Here is a 20,307-nt window from a genome sequence, read left to right as displayed (position 1 = left end):
GAGGAGGGGTGGAGGGATTTAGGACAAGGAAGCTCAGACTCCGAGGTGAAGTGGAATGTTGATGGATGGAAAGCGAGCAGATACCCACCTATTCATGATCAGATAGACACGCCCATTGACTTTAGCATGGCTGTGAGAAAATGGCAGCAGAGGAGAGATGGCAACAGGTCACACAGAGAAAAGCAAAAGCAGAGACGAGCTGAGCTGAGCTGAGCCGAGCGAGCGGCAGCAAAACGACGGAAAAATCCACAACAACAAGACAATAAAGTTAAAGACAGCACACAGCAGACTGTGAAAATGTGAACGCTGTAACACTGAGCTGCACGACAAAGCACACAATGACAGATGCATGATGAGAGCAGTGGTTATAATGGTTTAACAAGGTGTGGAAGTGTGATTATCAAGTAGAGTATGCGATGAAACAGGATGAATGCTTTTATCCTTCACTCACTAAGGTCTGCTGGATTGAACATGAACACAATAGTGGGTATTCTTGTATTGTGAGTCAGTATCATTGTTTATCATCTGTGAGTGGAATCATGTTATAATGACATAGTCCCGGTTTGTTCCTCTTGTGTATTATTACCTTCGAGCTGCAGAGGAAAACAGATGGTTTTTGGAAAAGTTCTGACTTTTTATTGTGTTGGACATGATGAGAGATTCATACAAATGAGAGCCTTCGTTTTTTGATCTTTAAAAATAGGGCTGAACAATTAATCAAAATATTAATGAGATGGCTATATGGCCAAGTGCAATATCCAAATCATATCAAAACCATTTGCTATATTGTGAAATAGATATCCTGATATCCTGATAATCATTTTTATATCTTCCAGTTCTAGGTTTAGTCATTTGTGCAGTGATTTGAAGAAATAAAGTGGAAAAAACAATTAATCAATAATTGCTTTATGTCATTTTAAAAATTCTCTGGCAATGATGGAGACAAGGATAAACATTTTATAGATTAATCACTGAGAAAATAATCGATAATGAAAATGATCATTAGTGGCAGTAGTCCTGATGTCTCTGCATGGAGATAACAACCACTTGTGCAGCACAAGGTCACCACTGAAGATAAAATGTTTTCCCAGAAGTTCAACTCAACCTATTTCACAGGATTTTTAACACCTAAGACAAATTCTGCTGGGTAGAAAAACAGTTACACTAAATTCTGGTCTCTTTTCACAAATATTTTGGACAATGATAAATGAGGTCAAAGAAAACAAGAGAATGTGTCTCACCTGTAGATTGTGCTCTCCTCTTTGGCCACTACAGCCTGGAGGTCGGTGAGCTGGAGGAAGCGGTTGTGGAAGTAGTGCAAGTGGAGAATACACACCAGCAGGAAGGAAGTAGGAATGCAAATCCTGGTGAACAGCTCAGCCAGTTCAAACTGCTTCAGGCCCATGTCCGCCAAGCTGCAGAGACATGGACAAAATTTAGAGAAAACAGGAAAAGAAAATGAGACATGAAGTCTATCTGTGGTACCTCACCCTTCTATGTCCAGGCCCGTCATGTTGGACCAGTGTCTTGGTGAGTTTTGAAACTGGAAGGTGTAGACCAGTGTGAGGACCAGCATGGTGTACATCACCACCGACATCCAGAAGTACTTCAGGATCCTTCGCCACCACTCATAGTGGACCTAGATAAAAAATTTAATTATTAATTAAGTGAAATGTTTTACAGAGGTTGTGAATCATCTGACGTTAAACACTCAATGCACTGAACACAGTGGCCAGAGGACATCCAGATTTAGGGGGACTATTCTGTTTTACTGTGGTCGGGGTTATAAAACAGTCAAGAATACACTATGGATTATGAGCCGGCCGTACACAAACTTTATGACACTACTAAAATTGTCAGCACCTTCTGTTTTCGAGAAATTGAATTTGGAAACTCCACAGCATCCCACCCAAATGATACATTTGGAACAGACTCAGAGGATAACACTTAGTACACAGCCCTATTTTAACTGGTGATGATACATTAATGAACACACTTTATTTAGTTCTAAATAAAAGTCACTGATGGTCATGTCGCCAGTGTGTTTTGGTACCTGGTAGAGCGCCACGCAGGAGAGGAACATCATCATGTAGAAGACCTTGTATATGACGGTGGTTCCGATGGTCTTGGTGATTCCATCTGTTACGACGGTTTTGGTGGTTCCCTCAAAGGTGACAACAAAGAACATCCCCCCGCAGATGTAGATCCAGTATTTGACCAGCACAGCCATGACCATGTTGCCCAGCACCTGCATGATGTCCTGCTCCCCTCCCTCCTCAGAGTCCTCCTCCTCTATAAAACACAGCAGCGAATCAGAAAACTGCGCTAAAACTTTCCAGCGTGTTATCAGCAAAATCAGTCAAGTGACCTTCACATTACATCTCCAACAATTACTCAATCGAAACAAAATAAATAGTAAATGGAATATTTTGTTTTGTTCCTCAAACCATTCGTGAAAACATTTTGTAGTGTGGCAGGGAGTATTTTCCTGCTGAGAGAGATCGCTGCCATCAGGGAATACTGTTGCCATAAAGGGGTGTTTGTGGTCAGCAACAATGTTTGGGTTGGTGGTACGTGTCAAAGTCAAATCCTCCCCAGCAGAACGTGGCCCAGAGCATCACCCAGCTTGCCTTCTTCCCATAGTGCATCTCTTCCCCAAGGTAAAGGATGCACAAAACACACCTTCTTCCATCACTCCATGGTCCAGTTCTGACGCTCACATGTGGACAGGAGAAAGCTGTGATGGCATTAAAGTTTTCAGCAGTTTGTGCCCTTCTATGGGACTGGACCACACCAGGTAACCTTCACGTCCACGCACATCAATGACCATGACCCTGTCGCCAGTTGTCCTTCCTTGGACCACGTTTGGATTACTTAGTGATCACTGCATCCTGGGACACTCCACAGGACCTGCTGCTCTGGAGACGCTCTGATCCAGTCGTCTAGCCATCACAGCAGCCCTTATCAAAGTCACTCAGATCCTCATATTCGCCCATTATTCCTGCTTCCATCACATCAGCTTCAAGAACTGACTGTTCACCTGCTGCCTAATATTTATTCACTTTACCTGCCAGTGGTTTTAATGCTGTGGCTGATCGGCATTATAAGGACATTTTTAAGTGTTTATTGATGTGGATTATTTGTCAACAATTATAACTCTGAAGACATATTTTATAATATTACAACTGTGTTTTATTATATTGTCATTCGTTATCTGTCATTCGTTATTCTATAGACCAGCCTCCACTTATGGATGTCCACAGGAGGAGTTACTGTAGTTGTTCACAAGTACTTAAATAAACACTTATACCTGCCTACAACTACATTATGGTGTGTCATAAACTTTATGAAATGTTTATATACTGTTTACATTTGCTAAATGTGGGGGTTAAGGCAAAGTGTCAACAAAGTCTTTAAAGGTAAACAAAGGTAAACTCATTATTTCACCAGCCCTATTATCTGTTAGATCAGATGGTAGAATTTAAAAATCTTCTTTATGAATTCCACAATAAAACTACAACAAAATAAAATTTTATACCATAATGTAAATAAAATAAGAGTCCAGGGCTTACCCTTCTTCTCTTGATCCTCCACATGAACGTCTGAGAGCCCAGCACTGTCTTCCTTTTGTTTTTCCCATCTCTCTGTGAGCGTTTGTCTCAGCAGCAGCCAGAAGCTCAGCAGACACAGGACCTTCACACAATAAATAAAATGTTTAGACAAACAGATGACCGGCAAGAAAAGAAAGGATGAAGGAACAAATCATTTGCATTTACTTTAACTTGCTAGGAGTACAATACAGGTGGTCAAAACAACATGAGAAGATACTGTATATGTATATACAGTAAATCAGAATTGAGTTTCTAAACTTATATTTAATTGTATAAACTTTCAGGCATGTCATGCATTCATCTGGGACTTAAAATAAACTTTAAAAACAGTATGACCCAGGTGTGAAGTATAATTGCATCTTTACTTTTTCAGGGGAACAACACGTGCACTGTTTAATAAAACAGTTGTATGGGCGATTTTAAAAAAATGCAAGGCGACTGTAAGTCTGTGGTGATCTTTAAAAGACAGAAATACACAACAAATATAAAAAAAATGAAAATTCTTTGGTTATTAATTTTAGCTCCCATACCTTTGATGAAAGTGAGTGAAAAGGGTTATTCTTCTTGACAAAGAATCCTGAGAAAAAATGTCCATCATGATATTTGTTCATGACCTCAAAACTGAAAATGTACTGCAGGACTATCAGCAGGTTGCCGTAGGCCACCATGAAGGGAGAGGACAGCATGGCGTAACGCCTCCGGTCCCTCACCATCCACAGCGCACAAGACCACATTAGGAAGACAAACGTCAGCCAGCTGACGTACGTGATGCTCCAAACCTGAAGAGAACAAATCACAGAAAATTACAAAGATGTGTGGACATATTTGCCTTTATTTACTGAGGTAGAAAATGACTTATGACATAGCTAGGCATGTTCCAGAAAAATTCTGTTTATGAATGGACATGTTGTCTAAATCGAAGCTGAATTCGATGGATTTATTCAGCCCCCTTGGTGTTGTTTTTCTTGTATTCCTTTGGGATGATGAATATAATGACTTCTGCCACTACAGTTCCCATCATGCTTTGGGCGAATGTGTATTGCGGCCATTCAGTCAGGGAGTGAGCTGTGTGCACTGCAACCACAGATGTACAGACTATTAACACTTGGATTACTTTAGAGAAAGAAGAAAAAAATCTAAATTTTATTATTTTGGGCTGACTTTACGAGGAGCTGGGCTGTAGCCAGGATTTTAGAAAGACTGAGTCCATTACCGTCTTTATTCCACCTCGCAGTTCTGTATTAAAAAACTGAATAGGGAGGGGGCAGTGTTTTTACGTATTTAAGTCGACAGTGGCTAGCCACCAAATCGATATCTGTATAAAAGGGAGACCCAGCATTGCAGGACTGATGCTGACACTGTTACACGTCACACCTCTAAAATCACATCACACTGTTTGGTTCAGTGTAAACAAGCCGAGACAGCAGAATGACAGTGCTTCTTAACAGCATTACAGCAGGATTTCTGTTTGAAAAGGGCTTATGATTCATCTGGAAACGCCAAAATTGAAAACAGATGCTTTTTTTGGTAAAATCCTGCCACACATTCAGCCATAAAATCTGCCCAGTACAACCACAGTTCCCTCCTGTCGTTCCACTGGAGCAGAAATAGATTCAGTCTGTTGCTCAGACGCATCTTGATCAAAGTAGATTGAGGAGACAGGAACATTTTGGCATTTACTAACCCTACCAGAATTTTTCCAGCAGGTCTGTGGGTTTGAATTTGTTACTTTCTGGTTATGATGCTGCTGATTAAACTATTAATACAAACTGCAAGCTGGAAAACAACCGTCACATCTTCACAGCTGTAGTTTTAAGATCTGAATTTAATTTATTCACACTAACACAGGCAACTCACTTTTATAATTTTGGATGTTTTCCTTTCTAACGTCCAAATACTTGACACAAATGCAGCACAGGCCAGTTTCTGTAACTCCTCCGTTACACCGACTGTGGGCTGCATTACTCACCATCATGGCTATGAGAGCACAGATGTAGCTCTGTTTCATGACGAAGTGGAAGACTTTGACCATCGCGCTGACGCCCCTTTTCTTCATCCCATCCTCGCCTCCCTCAGACTTCTCCTCTCCTCCGTCTAACGCCGAATCCTCCGGGGGCAAACACACTTCATACACACTCTCATCCTTCTTCTCTGGTTGGACACAGAAACACAACTCTTTGCTAAAATAGTGACAGTGTTCTCGTCTCCTGGGTTAAGTGAGGAACTCCTGTGATTTGCTACTGCACTGTGGTAAAGTTTGGGGATCATTTTAAAAATAATGGTAGAAACTAAAGTTTTCCTGACTTTTATCTCTTTGTATGAGAAAAAATGTCTAAAACATTGGATCTTACACTTCCCATGATGCAACAACAAGTAGTGTCTTGCATCATAGTGTGTTATAGACCATTTATTAAAAGTTTATATACAGAATGCTTAAAATAAGGGAATTTGTTAAGAACATAAAGACAGTAAAGGGCAAACAGCTCACCTGTACCATCACTGGGCTGGTCTATTTTATACTGGGGGGTGGAGTACAAGTCCAAACAAACTGGTCCATTCCCGGCTGGGAATTCAAAGGACGTCCCATTTGAGGTGGGCACAGCCTGTGGATCATCATTTAAAAAAATTACAAATAAAATTTCTGCAACTGTGGAGCTGATTTGTCATGGAAATACCCGACTGTACAGTATTCTGCCCCACAAAGAGAAAGAGGAGTAACTAATGTGTGATTAAATGATTGGATATTCTGAATTTGAACTAGGAAAAGTGTTTTGTTTTTGTTTTATTTCTGTCTCAGGAGCCATTTAGTTACTACACTTTGTCTTTGTAGAGCGGCAGAGGGATTTTTTTTTCTACTTTTCACACTGCACATTCTTTGACTTAAGTTGCCTTACAACCCTGGGCCAATAAGCTTTCATAAAATACAAAACCAAAGGCAATAACCTTGATATTTATTCTGCTTTTCTGTGCTTTTGAAAACATGGAAAATACCAGATACAGGCTTAATGAATATGTTCATTTTTCTCACTTTTCTTTTCTTCTTAAAACAATAGTCACATATTATTATTAATATAGCTCTTGGGTAAGTAATGGCAGCAAGAAACTTTTTCAAACTCTTAAACACTGGCCAAGGATAAGCCTGGTCTATGAGGGTGCAGTGTGGAAAGCACTTTGCAATGCTTCCTTTTCTTGCAGCGAGGCTGAGGAGGTGAATGGGGTGGGGGGTAAGATGCACAGATTTCAGACACATCCAGAGCAGCCCCCACCTCAGCTGTACTGAAGCCATCCTGGATGGAGAGCAGCTAGGGAGGAGAAAAGAGCATACAAGACAAGGTGTGTTATCGATGTGCTGCTGAAGTCAAAGGCCTCCTTCGTTCTTTACAGTCGCTGATAAGCAGGAACAAAGCCCAGCAGCACTACTCTGTAAATCGAGCCCATCACTCATCTGTGTCTGCACACCCTAAAAGCTTTTTAAACCTCAGGAGGTGGGCCAATGGAGACAGACTACGGACCTTAATATGGGAACAAGGTCAGTGTGTGCATGTGCATTTCCAACTGAAATCTTCCCAGGGATGAGTCTATTACAGAGGTGAAAGCTCGGGTAAAATGAGATGTGAGCGTGTGAAAACAATAAGCAGCTATGGTTTGAGCTTAACAGTTTAACAAAAGTCAGTTTCCTGTTATTCTTGACTATTTCAGTAATAAAATATCACAGCATTTTTCCATTTCACTCTATTATTGTTTAATAGCTCGACTGAATCATTGAATTGTTAGAGGGCAGCATTAGTTATCAGTTGTAAGAATGCAAGAAGGAAATGTGTTATTTGGGTTTTTGGCAGCCAAGCTTGTTGAGAAAAGTTAAACATTTCGCAAGTTGAAGAAAAATATTTTAAACAGATCCTCAAGATATTTTCAAGGCTGTTTGGATTTTCTACATTTTTACCCACATCCTTCCTGAGCTATGTATTTCTGTTGTTTTGTTTTGTTTACAATGGGATCTGTATTATACAATGGTGAGTTAACCAAAGGATGATTTCACGACCTTTCCAGTAATCCACACTTTGTTAGTCATGCGTGTGTGTATTAACCCTCACATACGTTTTTCTCATCTGTGGGCTGGCGTGATTCCCACCACCGAAGCCTCTTCCTGTTGGCCGAGTTACTTGTTCTGTCTCCGTCCAGATCCTCCTCCTCACACAGCTCGTCGTCCTTGTCGTCCTGAGAAAACATAGATAGACAGCGTGGATGATGTATATCTCACACACTGGACTGTGAAGTCAGCGATACTCTCAAGGGTGCCAGACTTAATCTGCTTCTGTTGGATGTTGCTTTACAGTGTAGGAGAGCAGTATCTGAGGAGGAACAGAGTGACCTTTAAAAAAGAGGAAATTATTTGGTCTGTAAATTTCTTACCATTGATTTTATTCACAATAAAAGAATGTCATTTTGGAAATGTTCAGGAGGCTTAAATACCAAAGAAAATAAAGGAAAAAAACTGCACAAAAGTGATGTACTAATGTATTTCATGCTTGAAGATGTGTTTTTTATTGCTCTCAGTGCAGTTTCCTGTGTTTCAGTGTCCGTATCTTCACACCAGACAGAATAATTAGTATCAGGACTATCAGGGACAGATGAACACACTTGTTAAGTCTGTAATTTTCTTAATTAAACACCTTGTTTTTCAGTAAAATCATATTTTGATCTGGTAAAATCCATTCAAAAACTGCAAGGTTAGGCAGCTGTAATAATAAGAACAATAACTTTATTGGTATAGCACTTTTCTTGATAATGCCTGAAGAAGAATTGGTTCTAGTTGTGTTTGCAGTGCTGGTTATGGTGCTAAATTAGTTTTTCTTAGAGATTAAAAAAGGGCAATCACAGATTTGTTTCAATACAATAATTTATTAATAAAACAAACACGAGGCCCAGACTGCACAATCACAATGTTTGCTCTATAAGTTAATTATTACACTGATGATTCTGTGATTTGTTTTCAGTCTACAATCACATATAGATTCCTCACGTCTCCTTCCTTTGGATACTTTTAATAAAACCTGACTGAATTATTATTTTATTGCACTGATGCAACTACTGCTGAATAAACACAGATAATAAACTGCGAATCAAGCGTTAAACTAACTGATAAATGGCAACAGTGCCTCCAGATTTTTCTTGACGTTTTGGCAAAGATGCAGTCCATCATAATCTGGCATCTGCACCATCGAACTAACCTGTCAGCTGTTGATTTATGGCATAATCATGCTTTATTATTAGCGTCTTCTAAAGTGTAAGAGTAGATGAAAACACACACACACACACACCCCTCTGTGGAGAGATCAATAATGCATACAGCCCCACAGGTTTACAGGGAAGTATTGACCTCTCTATAAAAACTCTAATCTATAACTCCATTACAGGACAGAGGAGCTGAGCCTCGAGGTCTGAGGTGAAGGAGGACAGGTTGAATTCAGGGGCTGGGGTTCTTCTTCCTGACATTCAAGCTCACTGATCACCATTTTGTACGACATTTCATTGAGAAATATTTGGGCCAGTCAGTTAGAAGATGGAAAAGTCACCCAAAGACAAAACGTATTTTCTCATGGAAATTTGTTAGTGGTCCATTCAACATACAAAAAAATATATTTTTTGTACACTTTTCTAAAATAATGTCTCAGTTATTCTGAAAATCCACAAAACACCCTGAACTAATTTTACTGGGATCAAAGAAAAAATGTCATAATTAAACTTTTGGCAGCGTCCTTTGTCATTTCAGTGAACTGACCCTTTAACGTTACATTAAAGCATCAGTGAATCCTGCAAACTGTCACTTGTACTTACTTCATTAAAGGATAGGATTTTTTTGAAGTTTAGTTTAAGTGTGTAGTGGAAGAGATTTGAGACAAAATCTAAGGCTCTCCTTCTGTGCAAAAATCCATAGTCCAAGTTTATATGAAGTTAAAGACGTTTCAGCAGTCTGAGATGGATAAAACAAGTGCGTATCTTCTCTGTGTGACAGTTCCTTTGAAGAAATGATTGTACGTAAAAGACTGTTAATTTGGAAGATGGCTGACTTGATTTGATTAACTCAGTAATTTCAGATAAACTTAGGAATGTATTCTTGTTGTGAATATTGTTGTTTTATCACACTGTAAGCATGTAAGAAGAGGATCTCTAAAAGTATTAACAGCATGCAAAAACTGTTAAGCTGTTAAAGACTGTTGTTTTGAGGCAGACTTGGAAAAATGTGTTAAAATTCATTCTTAATATGAAGGTCTGAGGACTAAAAAAGAGTGTGGGATATAATTAAAGTCTACGATATGATGCATCTGTCAGAAAGACTTTCTAGTATAAAGCTTTATAATAAGTAACCCTGGGTAAAAATAGGCCCCATGATATTTAAAATACAGAGTGCATACTATACCAGTAACGTATAGAGGAAATGTAAACAAATCAAATCAGGACCAGTGGTTTCTTAGTTATTATGTAAAAGCTCATTTTTTTACCCCCAGGCAGCACTGTAACACTGGGCAATGCATCCTCCCTCCATGCTTTGTCAAACTAGACCAGCAGTTTCTCAGATAACACCTGAGCTACGTACAGCGGACAGATGCAGCCAGCAATCGATCGTCCTGGAATCTTCCATCAATACAGTTTCTCTGATCACGAGGCCACCTGGCCGCCCATTTAATTCAATCTGGATCTATTTCAGTTCACTGTCTGGAATTTACTGTGGAGTGTTGTGGAGGTGTTGTGCGCTGAATTCAACTAAACATCTTTTGACACCCACTGAGCTGCAACTGGTCTAAGCTCTAGGCTTCTTCTCATTCCAGTTTGACAGCATAAGTAATGTAGTTTAAACACATGCTGACTTTTTGAGACCTGCAGAAACCCTGTACAATCATGTGAACATGTACGGTTCAAATTACTGAACAATAAATGTCACAATGAAAAAAGTAAAAGGAAATAAAAGGGTCTACACTCATGTGTCTTCACTGCATTTCAGTCTGCGGTCCTTACCGTCAGCTGGTCGATGGGTTCCTGCAGCCAGAGGCGGATGAGCGTGGCCAGAGTGTAGTAGAGAATCAGCAGCATGATGGGACTCACAAAGTGGTACCACTTGCGTTGCGGGTGCACGATGAGTTTCCATGTGTAGGAGCAGTTGCTCTGAACAATGGGGGAGATGCCGAATACACTGCAAGAGACAGGCAGATCGGTGTATGAGGACAGGAACGGCCACAGAAGCTCTGGGGATTAATTAGTATAATTATGTAGAGATAACGATACATATTGATCATACGCAAAGCTTGAAATTCAATCTTTGATATGGAGGTCAACATAAATAATCGTTGGGGTGTCATTTCTTAATAAGATCATACATTCCCATACCTCTTATAGCTGCAATAACAAGTTGATTCTACAACAACTATTTCCATGATCAACCAATCATTTAGTACTTGGTTATTTTTCTATTAAAAAGGCAAAATATCTGATGGTTCCAGGTTCTTAAATGTAAGAATTTTGTGGTTTTCCATCACCATAAATTTAACATTTCAATGGTTTGAACTGAACAAGACATTTAAAGGATGTTACACTGGGCTTTAGGAGACTGTGATAGGCATTTTTTTAGTTTTCTGATGCAAAACTTTTAATTGATTAAGCAAGAATATAATTTGCAGAATAGTCACTGGTGAAAATAATCATTAGATGTAGCCCTGGTCTGTTTATTTATCACACTAAGTTACTCACTATTCTAACTGAAACAGACTTAATGCCTGACAAAAAACTGATGCTGGGGGCAAGTTTACAGTTTAACTTGGCTTCTTTTTACATCTTGAGAGAGACAGAGGCAGGAAACAACAAACATGAAACCCTGAACTTAAATCTTCAGTGAACTGGCCCAGAGTCATCAATCAGTGGATTCGACTGTTCTCACCGAGATAAGTGTATTGTTCAGTTCATTACTTTCAATTCCGTGTACAGAGTCCTTGGGTTCTTCATCTTTGAAACTAATTATCGATTCCAGAAACAAAGCCAGGATGGACGAGGTGATGTAAACGTAACAAAAGCATTGTGGGAAGTGCAGAGTCATGCTGTCTCTGCACCAGTGGTGGCGGTGTCCAAACCTGGAGGTTGAGACCTCTCATTTATGCCAAATATGAAACAGCATAATACAATGTCACAACAATCCCGCTTTTAGTTTATAAATGTGTACTGTCACTCAATCATGTGCAAAGACATTTATATGTAACATTATAGCAGGCAGGACGAAACATTTTAGACTTTTTTTATAGCTTCAAAGGCTTGTTTTTCTTTTTAGGAAACTGACTTCAACGGCTTTCAAGACCCACAGCTACCCAGTACTTAAATAAAGGTTCTGAGGACTTCCTCTGACATACTGTACTATACAACCAAAACTCTAACCTTGGAATGTGGAAAATGCACTGACGCTAAAAATCTGTTTGTACCACGGAGGATGTGCTTTTCCTCTGAGCAGAACAAAGGTCATCTACTCAACAGGAACTGCACTGACGTATTCCGGTGACAACCACACAGATTTAGAAGCCTCCTGAGTCTTTTCTTTCATGCCATGTGGATGCAGTGAACACCCTCCTTTGACCCCACCACACTTCCTGAGTGGTTTCTCCTTACAGCTGGGGAAGGCCTGCTGGGGTCACATGACATGGGGACTTCCACTGTAAAGGCAGGGAGGCAGGAAGCGGAGTGGAAGCCAGGCCTCTCAACAGCCTCACTCAGCACCGGCCCCACAGCAAGGCCAAGTCACTGTCAACAGGCACAATTAGGGCAGGCACTGAGGTGGCCTATTGTCCAATGGACATATCATGCATATTTACAGCTGTAAGAGTTTCCCTGTGAGGGTGTGCGGAGAGGAAACGGGATGGAGCAGAGGAGAACGTGTTCCTTTTATCATCACATTGGGCCTCAGTTTTCACGCAGCGGTGGACAGAAATACCTCAGCGCTGTGAAAAGTCAACATGAACGCAACGAGGAGTCGGCAGATGATGAAATGGTTGGACTGTTCGTGCAAAGAGCTATCAAATAAGAATCAGAGCTGTGGTAAACTTTCCAAATTTAGGCCTTCAGATACACAAACGGAGTGCTTCTTTCCAACGTGAGATGTCGACTGTTTAAAGAAATTACACTCACACTGATATTCACAACTGGAAACTAAATAAGGGAAATAACGAGTCAGAATCAAAGTAGAGTCATCTTTGGTGAAAACTCAGCTTTATTTTGGCAATATTATTTATGTTTTCTAATTTTTAGAGCCAATATCCAGTATTTTACTAACTTTAAGGATCTTCAGAGGCCTGAAGAGAGGTTAACATCCACTATTTTACTGACTTTAAGGATTTTTAAAGGTCAGAAAAGGTGAAAGTATCTAGCATTTTACTAAGTAAAGGTTTTTTGAGGCCCAAAAACCTGAAAATTGGACAGTATTTTTATGACTGACTTTGCTAACTTTAAGGTTTTTTAGAGGCCTGAAGAGGTGAAAGTATTCAAATGTTTCACAAGAAAAAAAAACTTTCTTATCCCTTTAATGACTTGGTAACCCCTCTGCTTTTGGGAACCATCAATCCTGGCGTTACATCTACTGTATGGTCATTACAGCATGCCCACTATTACTGCCAGTGCAGATGGTGTGTGAGTGGAGAGTCATTTCGCTCTAATGAGTTTGCTTTCTAACGAGAAACCTGTCGATGCAACAATGTAATCACACCTTATCTGCCATCGGAGGCAGGAGAGGGATGGGAGGACACAAGGTTTGCCCAAGGCAGCTTCAGCTATACATAGCTTTAAATAACCTCGGTCCTGACACACAGCAGCAAAGCTTTCAAATGAGAAACCATGAGATCAATAAAACTCTGCAAGACCAAGGGCACTGAGACAACAGCTACAGTTAGACAACAACTACAGTTAGACAACAGCTACAGTTAGACAACAGCTACAGTTAGACAGCAGCTACAGTTAGACAACAGCTACAGTTAGACAGTTAGACAACAACTACAGTTAGACAGCAGCTACAGTTAGACAACAACTACAGTTAGACAACAGCTACAGTTAGACAACAACTACAGTTAGACAACAACTACAGTTAGACAACAGCTAGACAACAACAGTTAGTCATTGCTTTACTAATGCAACAAAACAAAACATTTTTTTTTTATTTCACAAATAACACTATAACACATGTAAATCTCAGAATTATTATTCTATTTAAAGTCAGGACAAACTGTATATCTTGCACATATTATACATTAAATATATTTATTGTCTACTGTGTGTCATGTGACTATCTTGGTCCAATCGTGATTGAGTTGTGCTAGTTTAATTAGCTCAAGATAAATGACCTTGAGATAACAGACCCCCTGGGCACATTCACATCAGCAGTGTGGGAACATTTTGGTTCTCCTCAAAACTGTCCTTAGAGATAAATAAATAAAATTTGGTGCAGCACTAGGCATGGGACGGAGGAATTAGCTGTTTTATGTGGATCCAAAAGTTTTTAAAAATAACTATTTAATAATGGCCATCCTAGTTAAGTGGTTGAAGACACATACCATTTAACCACCACAGTTAAATTCCCACCGCGGACCCTTAACCCCTTCTCTCTCCATGTTATTCCCGACTCTCTGTTCTATCATCCCATCAAAATAAAAGCACAAATGCCATTAAAATCAGGTTGTTGTTTATCTATTTACGCTATGTATTTTGAAGCAGATTCAGACCAATATAAAATCAAAATAATACTTAATTTGCTCTGAAGCCTTGGAAGAGTTATTAACTTGATTTTTACATTGATTTTCATGGTACATTTATGTTTAAAATATATGTTTAAGGGGACTGTATCTTTTTAAAGAGACTTCAGTAAAGTCTCCTATGACCAAACATTCCTACTGCAGCAGAAAATTACTTTTTTGTCAAACAGGTTGGGAGCCTTGATGTGTTTTTTTTTTCGTAATTAGTAAATAAACAACATTATTTGAATTCCAGGTTGTCAGTCAAACACAATGAGGTCAGTGACCCAAGTATTGCTACTGAGTCTGCATTCATCACAACTGTGACTAACGTATGTTGGCAAGATGTTCAACAATGTGGCTTTGCTCCAACCACAATGTTTCACCACTGCAGCCACAGACAGCTGATTGTCTCCTCTCTCATGCATAATAAAACAACGCCGGTTGTAGTGGGGAGCCTAAAAGCTCTGCTTCTGATATTGATGTGCTGTGAGTGGGAGTTTGATATATCTCTCCTCCAGCTGGGTTTGCCGTTTCCTTTGCCTTCTTGTTTGTAACAATAGTAAATATTTATTAACGTTTAAACAAACTTGCCTCAGGCGCAATAAATATTGTTGAGTCAAAGGAGCTCCGGCTGCTGAGCTCTGTCATTGCATCACGTATTTTCACATTATTAAGGAGTCAGATAGCATTAGTACAGGCTTGTGCTGTTTAACAAGAGAAAGACCAAGTCCAAAATCAATCAATGTGACGAAGAGAGACAGGAGATCTACTAAGTTTAACTTTAGCTCACTGCTGTTTGGGAGACGGTTTGTGTTTTGTTGCTAAGGTTTGATTCATCTCTGTCTGCAGGAGGAGCATTGGTCACTGGTGAGGTAATACACAGGATATTAACAGTTGGAGTGTTTGGACTGGATTGTGAGTTGAACTCCACATATGTCTGACCTGATATAGGTGTCATCTGGTGGGATGGACTCCTGGAAGAACTGGAACTGGTAGAGGTAGAGGACAATGATGTGTCCGGCGCTGAAGATGGCCATGAGGACGCACATGCAGCTGAAGATGAGTGTGTCGAAGGTCCGGCAGAGGGACCACCAGGTGCACAGGAACAGGAAGATGAAGAAGTAAACAGCCGAGGACAGCGAGGGCAGCATGATGCCTGCAGACACAAACAGAGAGGATAGGAAAAGTTTTTGTTTTAGCTCCAATTCAGATATACTCTGCGCTAACCACAACCTTACTTCAACAATTTTTTAATTATCAACAGAACAGCAGAGCAGTTAAAAACAATTATACTAAAATTGTATCTACTTTTTCAGACATTTCCCCAATCTTAGCATTTCCCTGTGGATTCATAGAATATTTTACAACCTCAGGCTTCTAAAAAGTGCTCAAATAAAAATAGACTTTTAAATAACATCACTTTCTCAACCTATTAAGCATGTGATGAGAGGCAGCAAGTACAAACTGCCTTGTTTTAATGGGTCTAAAAGACTGGGTAGAGCAGCCTTAAAGAATCCAATACAATGCCAGCATACAGTGAAGTTAATGGGCTCAGTGAAACATTCACTAAAACATAGAAGTTTTAAAATTATTCAAAGTGAGAGCAGATAAGAGCTGGAAACTGATAAAATATAAGCTGTGGAGGAGTGGAGAGAGGCCAGAGAAAAATACTGAATTACTCAACTTAACTGAAAATACTGAAAATCTCGAGTATGACAGAGCATGAAAGCCTTAAAAGCAGAGATGAATGTGTAACATGGAGACACTTCAGTGTAGCAGGTAGAGCAGCTCACCTGTCATGCCCAGCAAGATGGTGACCACCACCTTCCCCGCAGTGGTGATCAAGTTCCCTATGACCTCCTTCACTTTGGATGCGACCTCCGCCACGTGACGCAGGACCTTCATCCTTATGCTCTCCTTCGCTTCCTCCTCCTCCTCCTCCTCCTCCTCCTCTTCCTCCTCATCCAGCTCCTCATCTTCCTCGTCCTCCTCGGCCTCGTACCCTGCCTCAAAGTCCTCATCCAGCAGGATGTTGTCTTCCAGGCTCAGCTTCTCCTCTTCTTCCTTGAAAGTGGAAGGTTAAGTGACAAACAGATTTCAGTATTGAGTGATGAATGGTGCAGTTTGGAGGTCAGAGCTCTCCATGGTGCTGAAAACTGTTTCCTACAGGTAGTACTACCATAACAATCCCTGTGTGTAATCAGCTATTAAGCAAAGTCAGTCTTGTGGGTGAATATTCCTGCATCTGCCTCAAGCTGAGAATGTGTTTTAACATATTTAGCATGTAGCACAGCATATTTAAACATATATGTGGTCTGTGTGGCAGCTTGTGACATTATTAGTCACCCTTGCCAGATGTTTTCCTCCAGAACCACATGTTGGCTTGAAAACTAATCCAGTCAGTTCTTCCTTGGCTGCTGCACCGAACCAACTATGTGTCCCTCTTTTCCTTCAGTCTCAATAAAATAGAAACATGAGAACAAGTGGGCCATTCACAGTGATTTATGTATATAAGACATAAGGCAGCAGACAAAGAAAGTAGCAGGTGGTAGAAGCCCTGTTTTGAATCAAACAACAGTTTCAGCTTCAGATGGCTCAACTGATGGAAATAAAAGCCTGAACACAACGCAGGCTCTACAGATGAATTTTCTAGTGTTTCTCAGTAATGGGGAGCGATGCCATCTGTGCCAGCGTGAGCAGCACAGTCGAAGTGAAAGTGAATGTGGATTTAATTAACACTGAGTCATAAAGAGAAGGGAGGACTTGCCAGGGGATGGGGGCTGTATTCCAAGTCATCAACACTCACAGGGAGCTCGCTATTCAAACTCCTGCTCTGCTCCTCCCAGCCTATGAAGCTGAATGTGTACAGTATGTATAGAGCAGGACAAGAGGCTGTCCAATCTACTGGCCACTTCAGCGAGTAAAATATTTTTGGAGCTGAAGAAGGGAAACTACATTAATTAAATCTGATCAATTATTGTCCCCAATGGATGGATGGATCAAATGTAAGAGGGCAGAATTAAATGTCATTGACTGTGAACGGTCAGAGACATGAACAGCTGTCTTTACCTAGTCCAGACATAAAATCAGTTTGTGTGAAGATGTTTACTTCTGGGTTCTCGGGCCAACTGAGGTGTTTAAAGAAGGCTACTCCAACCGAGTTCTGACATTTCCTCTTTATATTTATGATGAGAACATTCTCCTGACATGAGACAAGATATTTAGTTTGGTTTTATGGACACAGTTTCCTAGATTGTTTAAAATATCTATTTCAATACACTACCTTACCCACATCTGACAGTATGCACGTGATTATTGTTTTTCCTTTATAATTGTTTTTTGTCTTTAATCTGACAGTTAGTGTGAGAGAGACTGTGGTACGCACCTTAACTGCTCAGCTACCAGTGCCCAACAACAATGCACCCATATTTCTTCACTCTTGTACATCAAGCTGGCTGGTGGAATGATTAGCCTTCATTAAACCACGGCACCCCTTCATAGTGATATTTTTATGGGACCAACCAACCCCACCCTGCCTTTGTTTAAAAATTAAATCAGATCATCTACTCCATATGCCGTACCTTGAGTTTCTGCTATGTATTATTATTGAGTTATTGTGTCTACAGATTCACAGACGACATGATGTCCTGCATAACAATGTAGCTAAAAAAAATGTAGCTAATCTAAGTGAATGTTGCTTAGTTTTTATGTGGTGAGATATTATCAAGAGTCTAGAATAAAACATGGAAAAAGGACAAAATGTAGTTGCACCCATGGTATAGATGTATAGATAGATAGATAGATAGATAGATAGATAGATAGACAGACAGACAGACAGACAGACAGACTCACAGTTTCACAGACACAGTTTTCAGGCCACTGCATGTCACCACAAATGAAACCCACTTGTTCCTCTGCTTCGAAGTCTGCGTTGTACTGGGCCATGTCCTCAGGCGGCCTCTTCTGGACCAGACTGCGACACAGCAGCCAGATGGCCAAGCCGGCCACGAACATGCCAATGTCAGGGATGAACACTCGGATGCCGTTCCCCGCATCTGCACCGATCACACTGGAGACAAAAAAGAGAGGGTACTCACTGACAGAGAGCAGACGCTCGTTTTCTCAAAGTACGGATGAATCCCAACGTCTCCCGGAATTGTGATTTGGAGTAATCTCACAGGCTAGGATCGTGACCAAATGACGGAAAATGGGACAGAGGACAAGCAAACTTAACTGCTCACGGATGATCGCCCCTAATGTGAAACAGTTCTTCGGAGAAATCCAAGGACTTGCGGTCGCTCGTTTAGTTCACTTGGACATGGCCCACGTATAATTTGTTCTGTCCTGTGTTTGAATCTGGCCTTGAATATCTGTCACGTGTCACCTCCCTCTGTCTGTCCCAAAACTTCATGTGTCAAATAAATTGCCAGTGAGTACTACCTCCCTACAGCATGCGTTCACAGAGACTGGAACTGCACTCAACCTCATGAGAACAGATATTATTGCAGCAATTATATCTTTCAGAAAACACTACCTGTTCACATGAATGCATGGGAATCTGGAGTTTTCCGTTACTCAACCACGTTTTTAATATGTGTTGTGTTGAATGCTTCAGCTTTTATATGGAGTACCACCCACTTTAATGAAATCAGGCCTGCCGGTTTTAAATGTATTGCTATTAACAAGTGAGTGAAATTCCATTCAAACAAAAAGGCCATGGGAGAGTGTGGTATTTTTTGTTGTTGTTTTTACTGAACTGTGAAAAACATGTTTACTCCCTCGAAAATTACAACCTTTGTTCATAATAAGGTAATGTAAACAATTAGCCCCTTTTCTCTCACCAAAGTGCATTAAATAAAGTTAAAAGGATTTAAACTAGTTTAGATTTCTCAGATTTAATGTAAGTTATGATGATTCCTACTGACAACTGCTCTTCATGTGGTGAACTCAAAACACTGTCAGCATGTTCTAACAATCAAAAATGAATAATATTTATTCCAGTTCGGTCAACACAAAGTGTGTTTTTCATTAATCCACTAAAATGTGACATTACTTCAAGTCTTGTCGTTATATCTCTGTGGGTAAACAAAGCTTTGGTAACATCTGTAACTTGATTAGTCTGTTCACCTCTAACTAAATACCACAAGGTTTGTTCAAACAGGAAGCCAAACAGTGGCGGACAACTGTTGCCTTGAAAGCTACAGTAATTTCAGGCTTCAAGTGATTCAGTGTGATGTATTTGTTCTGCCTGAAGACAAATTTTATGAGGTGTCATGATTGCATGTACAGTTAAAGCAAATAAAAACTGTCCTTTAAATGACTAACAGGTTTCAAAACCTTTAAAACTCCCTTTTATCATCCAAACCAATTTCTATTTTGGGGTTTACAGCAATCATGCTGCATCCTGTGTTTGGCCACCAAAGTGTTTTCTTTACGTTTCACGCTGAGCTCCAAGCATAATTAAACTGTTTACAATAAACAAAACACACTGGTGATTCTGCGGCGCAGGCTGCAGAGAAAAAAAAGCTGACCAAATGTTTGGCTTGAGTTATAAAACAACTGGTCATTTCAAACAGAACCAATCTCACTGTGGCCTTGAATGGATATAAAGCTTATAAAAGTTAACAAGTTGAAAACAGAGTGCTAATCAAGACGATGGAAAACGCACACTCGGATAAATAGTTGGGCCTTTGGCTGCTGTTGGTGAGCTTAATCTAATCAAGGACGTCTGTTTCCATGTGCTTTATTGTTGTGAAACTCCGTGCATCCTCACATGGATGAAAGAGATGGAAACCGTCAGAGCTAGACAAGGTTGAGCCAGCAGCTTTAATGACTCCCACTTTCCCCTGCTTATCATGTGAGAGAGAATTACAATAACACTAGCAGCACTGAGATCTAAGAACTGCCTCAGGTTGCAGCAGCAGCTACGCGTGAAA

The 20,307-nt window shown here is 40.2% G+C and overlaps 1 protein-coding gene across 5 annotated transcripts in view; it reads right to left on the bottom strand.

Moving 5' to 3' along the window:
• Window positions 1-20,307, bottom strand: part of LOC108884242 (piezo-type mechanosensitive ion channel component 2) — a 73,136-nt gene that overhangs the window by 31,266 nt on the left and 21,563 nt on the right. For 4 of the 5 annotated variants that reach the window (XM_018678034.2, XM_018678035.2, XM_018678037.2 and 1 more), the window contains exons 5-17: window positions 18,278-18,440; window positions 16,165-16,435; window positions 15,314-15,527; window positions 10,629-10,803; window positions 7,710-7,829; window positions 6,878-6,913; window positions 6,100-6,214; window positions 5,581-5,762; window positions 4,142-4,390; window positions 3,573-3,693; window positions 2,054-2,292; window positions 1,491-1,639; window positions 1,242-1,415 (exon numbers count right to left, since the gene is read on the bottom strand). In XM_018678034.2, the coding sequence (XP_018533550.1) occupies window positions 1,242-1,415; window positions 1,491-1,639; window positions 2,054-2,292; window positions 3,573-3,693; window positions 4,142-4,390; window positions 5,581-5,762; window positions 6,100-6,214; window positions 6,878-6,913; window positions 7,710-7,829; window positions 10,629-10,803; window positions 15,314-15,527; window positions 16,165-16,435; window positions 18,278-18,440 (2,208 nt within the window). The remainder of the gene's footprint in view (window positions 1-1,241; window positions 1,416-1,490; window positions 1,640-2,053; window positions 2,293-3,572; window positions 3,694-4,141; window positions 4,391-5,580; window positions 5,763-6,099; window positions 6,215-6,877; window positions 6,914-7,709; window positions 7,830-10,628; window positions 10,804-15,313; window positions 15,528-16,164; window positions 16,436-18,277; window positions 18,441-20,307) is intronic. The other variant, XM_018678036.2, reaches the window with a different exon arrangement.

This window comes from Lates calcarifer, linkage group LG4 (assembly GCF_001640805.2).
Source record: "Lates calcarifer isolate ASB-BC8 linkage group LG4, TLL_Latcal_v3, whole genome shotgun sequence".
NCBI lineage: Eukaryota > Metazoa > Chordata > Actinopteri > Centropomidae > Lates > Lates calcarifer.
The sequence above is the reverse complement of the archived record's forward strand: the minus strand, read 5'-3'. Positions and strand labels throughout refer to the sequence as shown.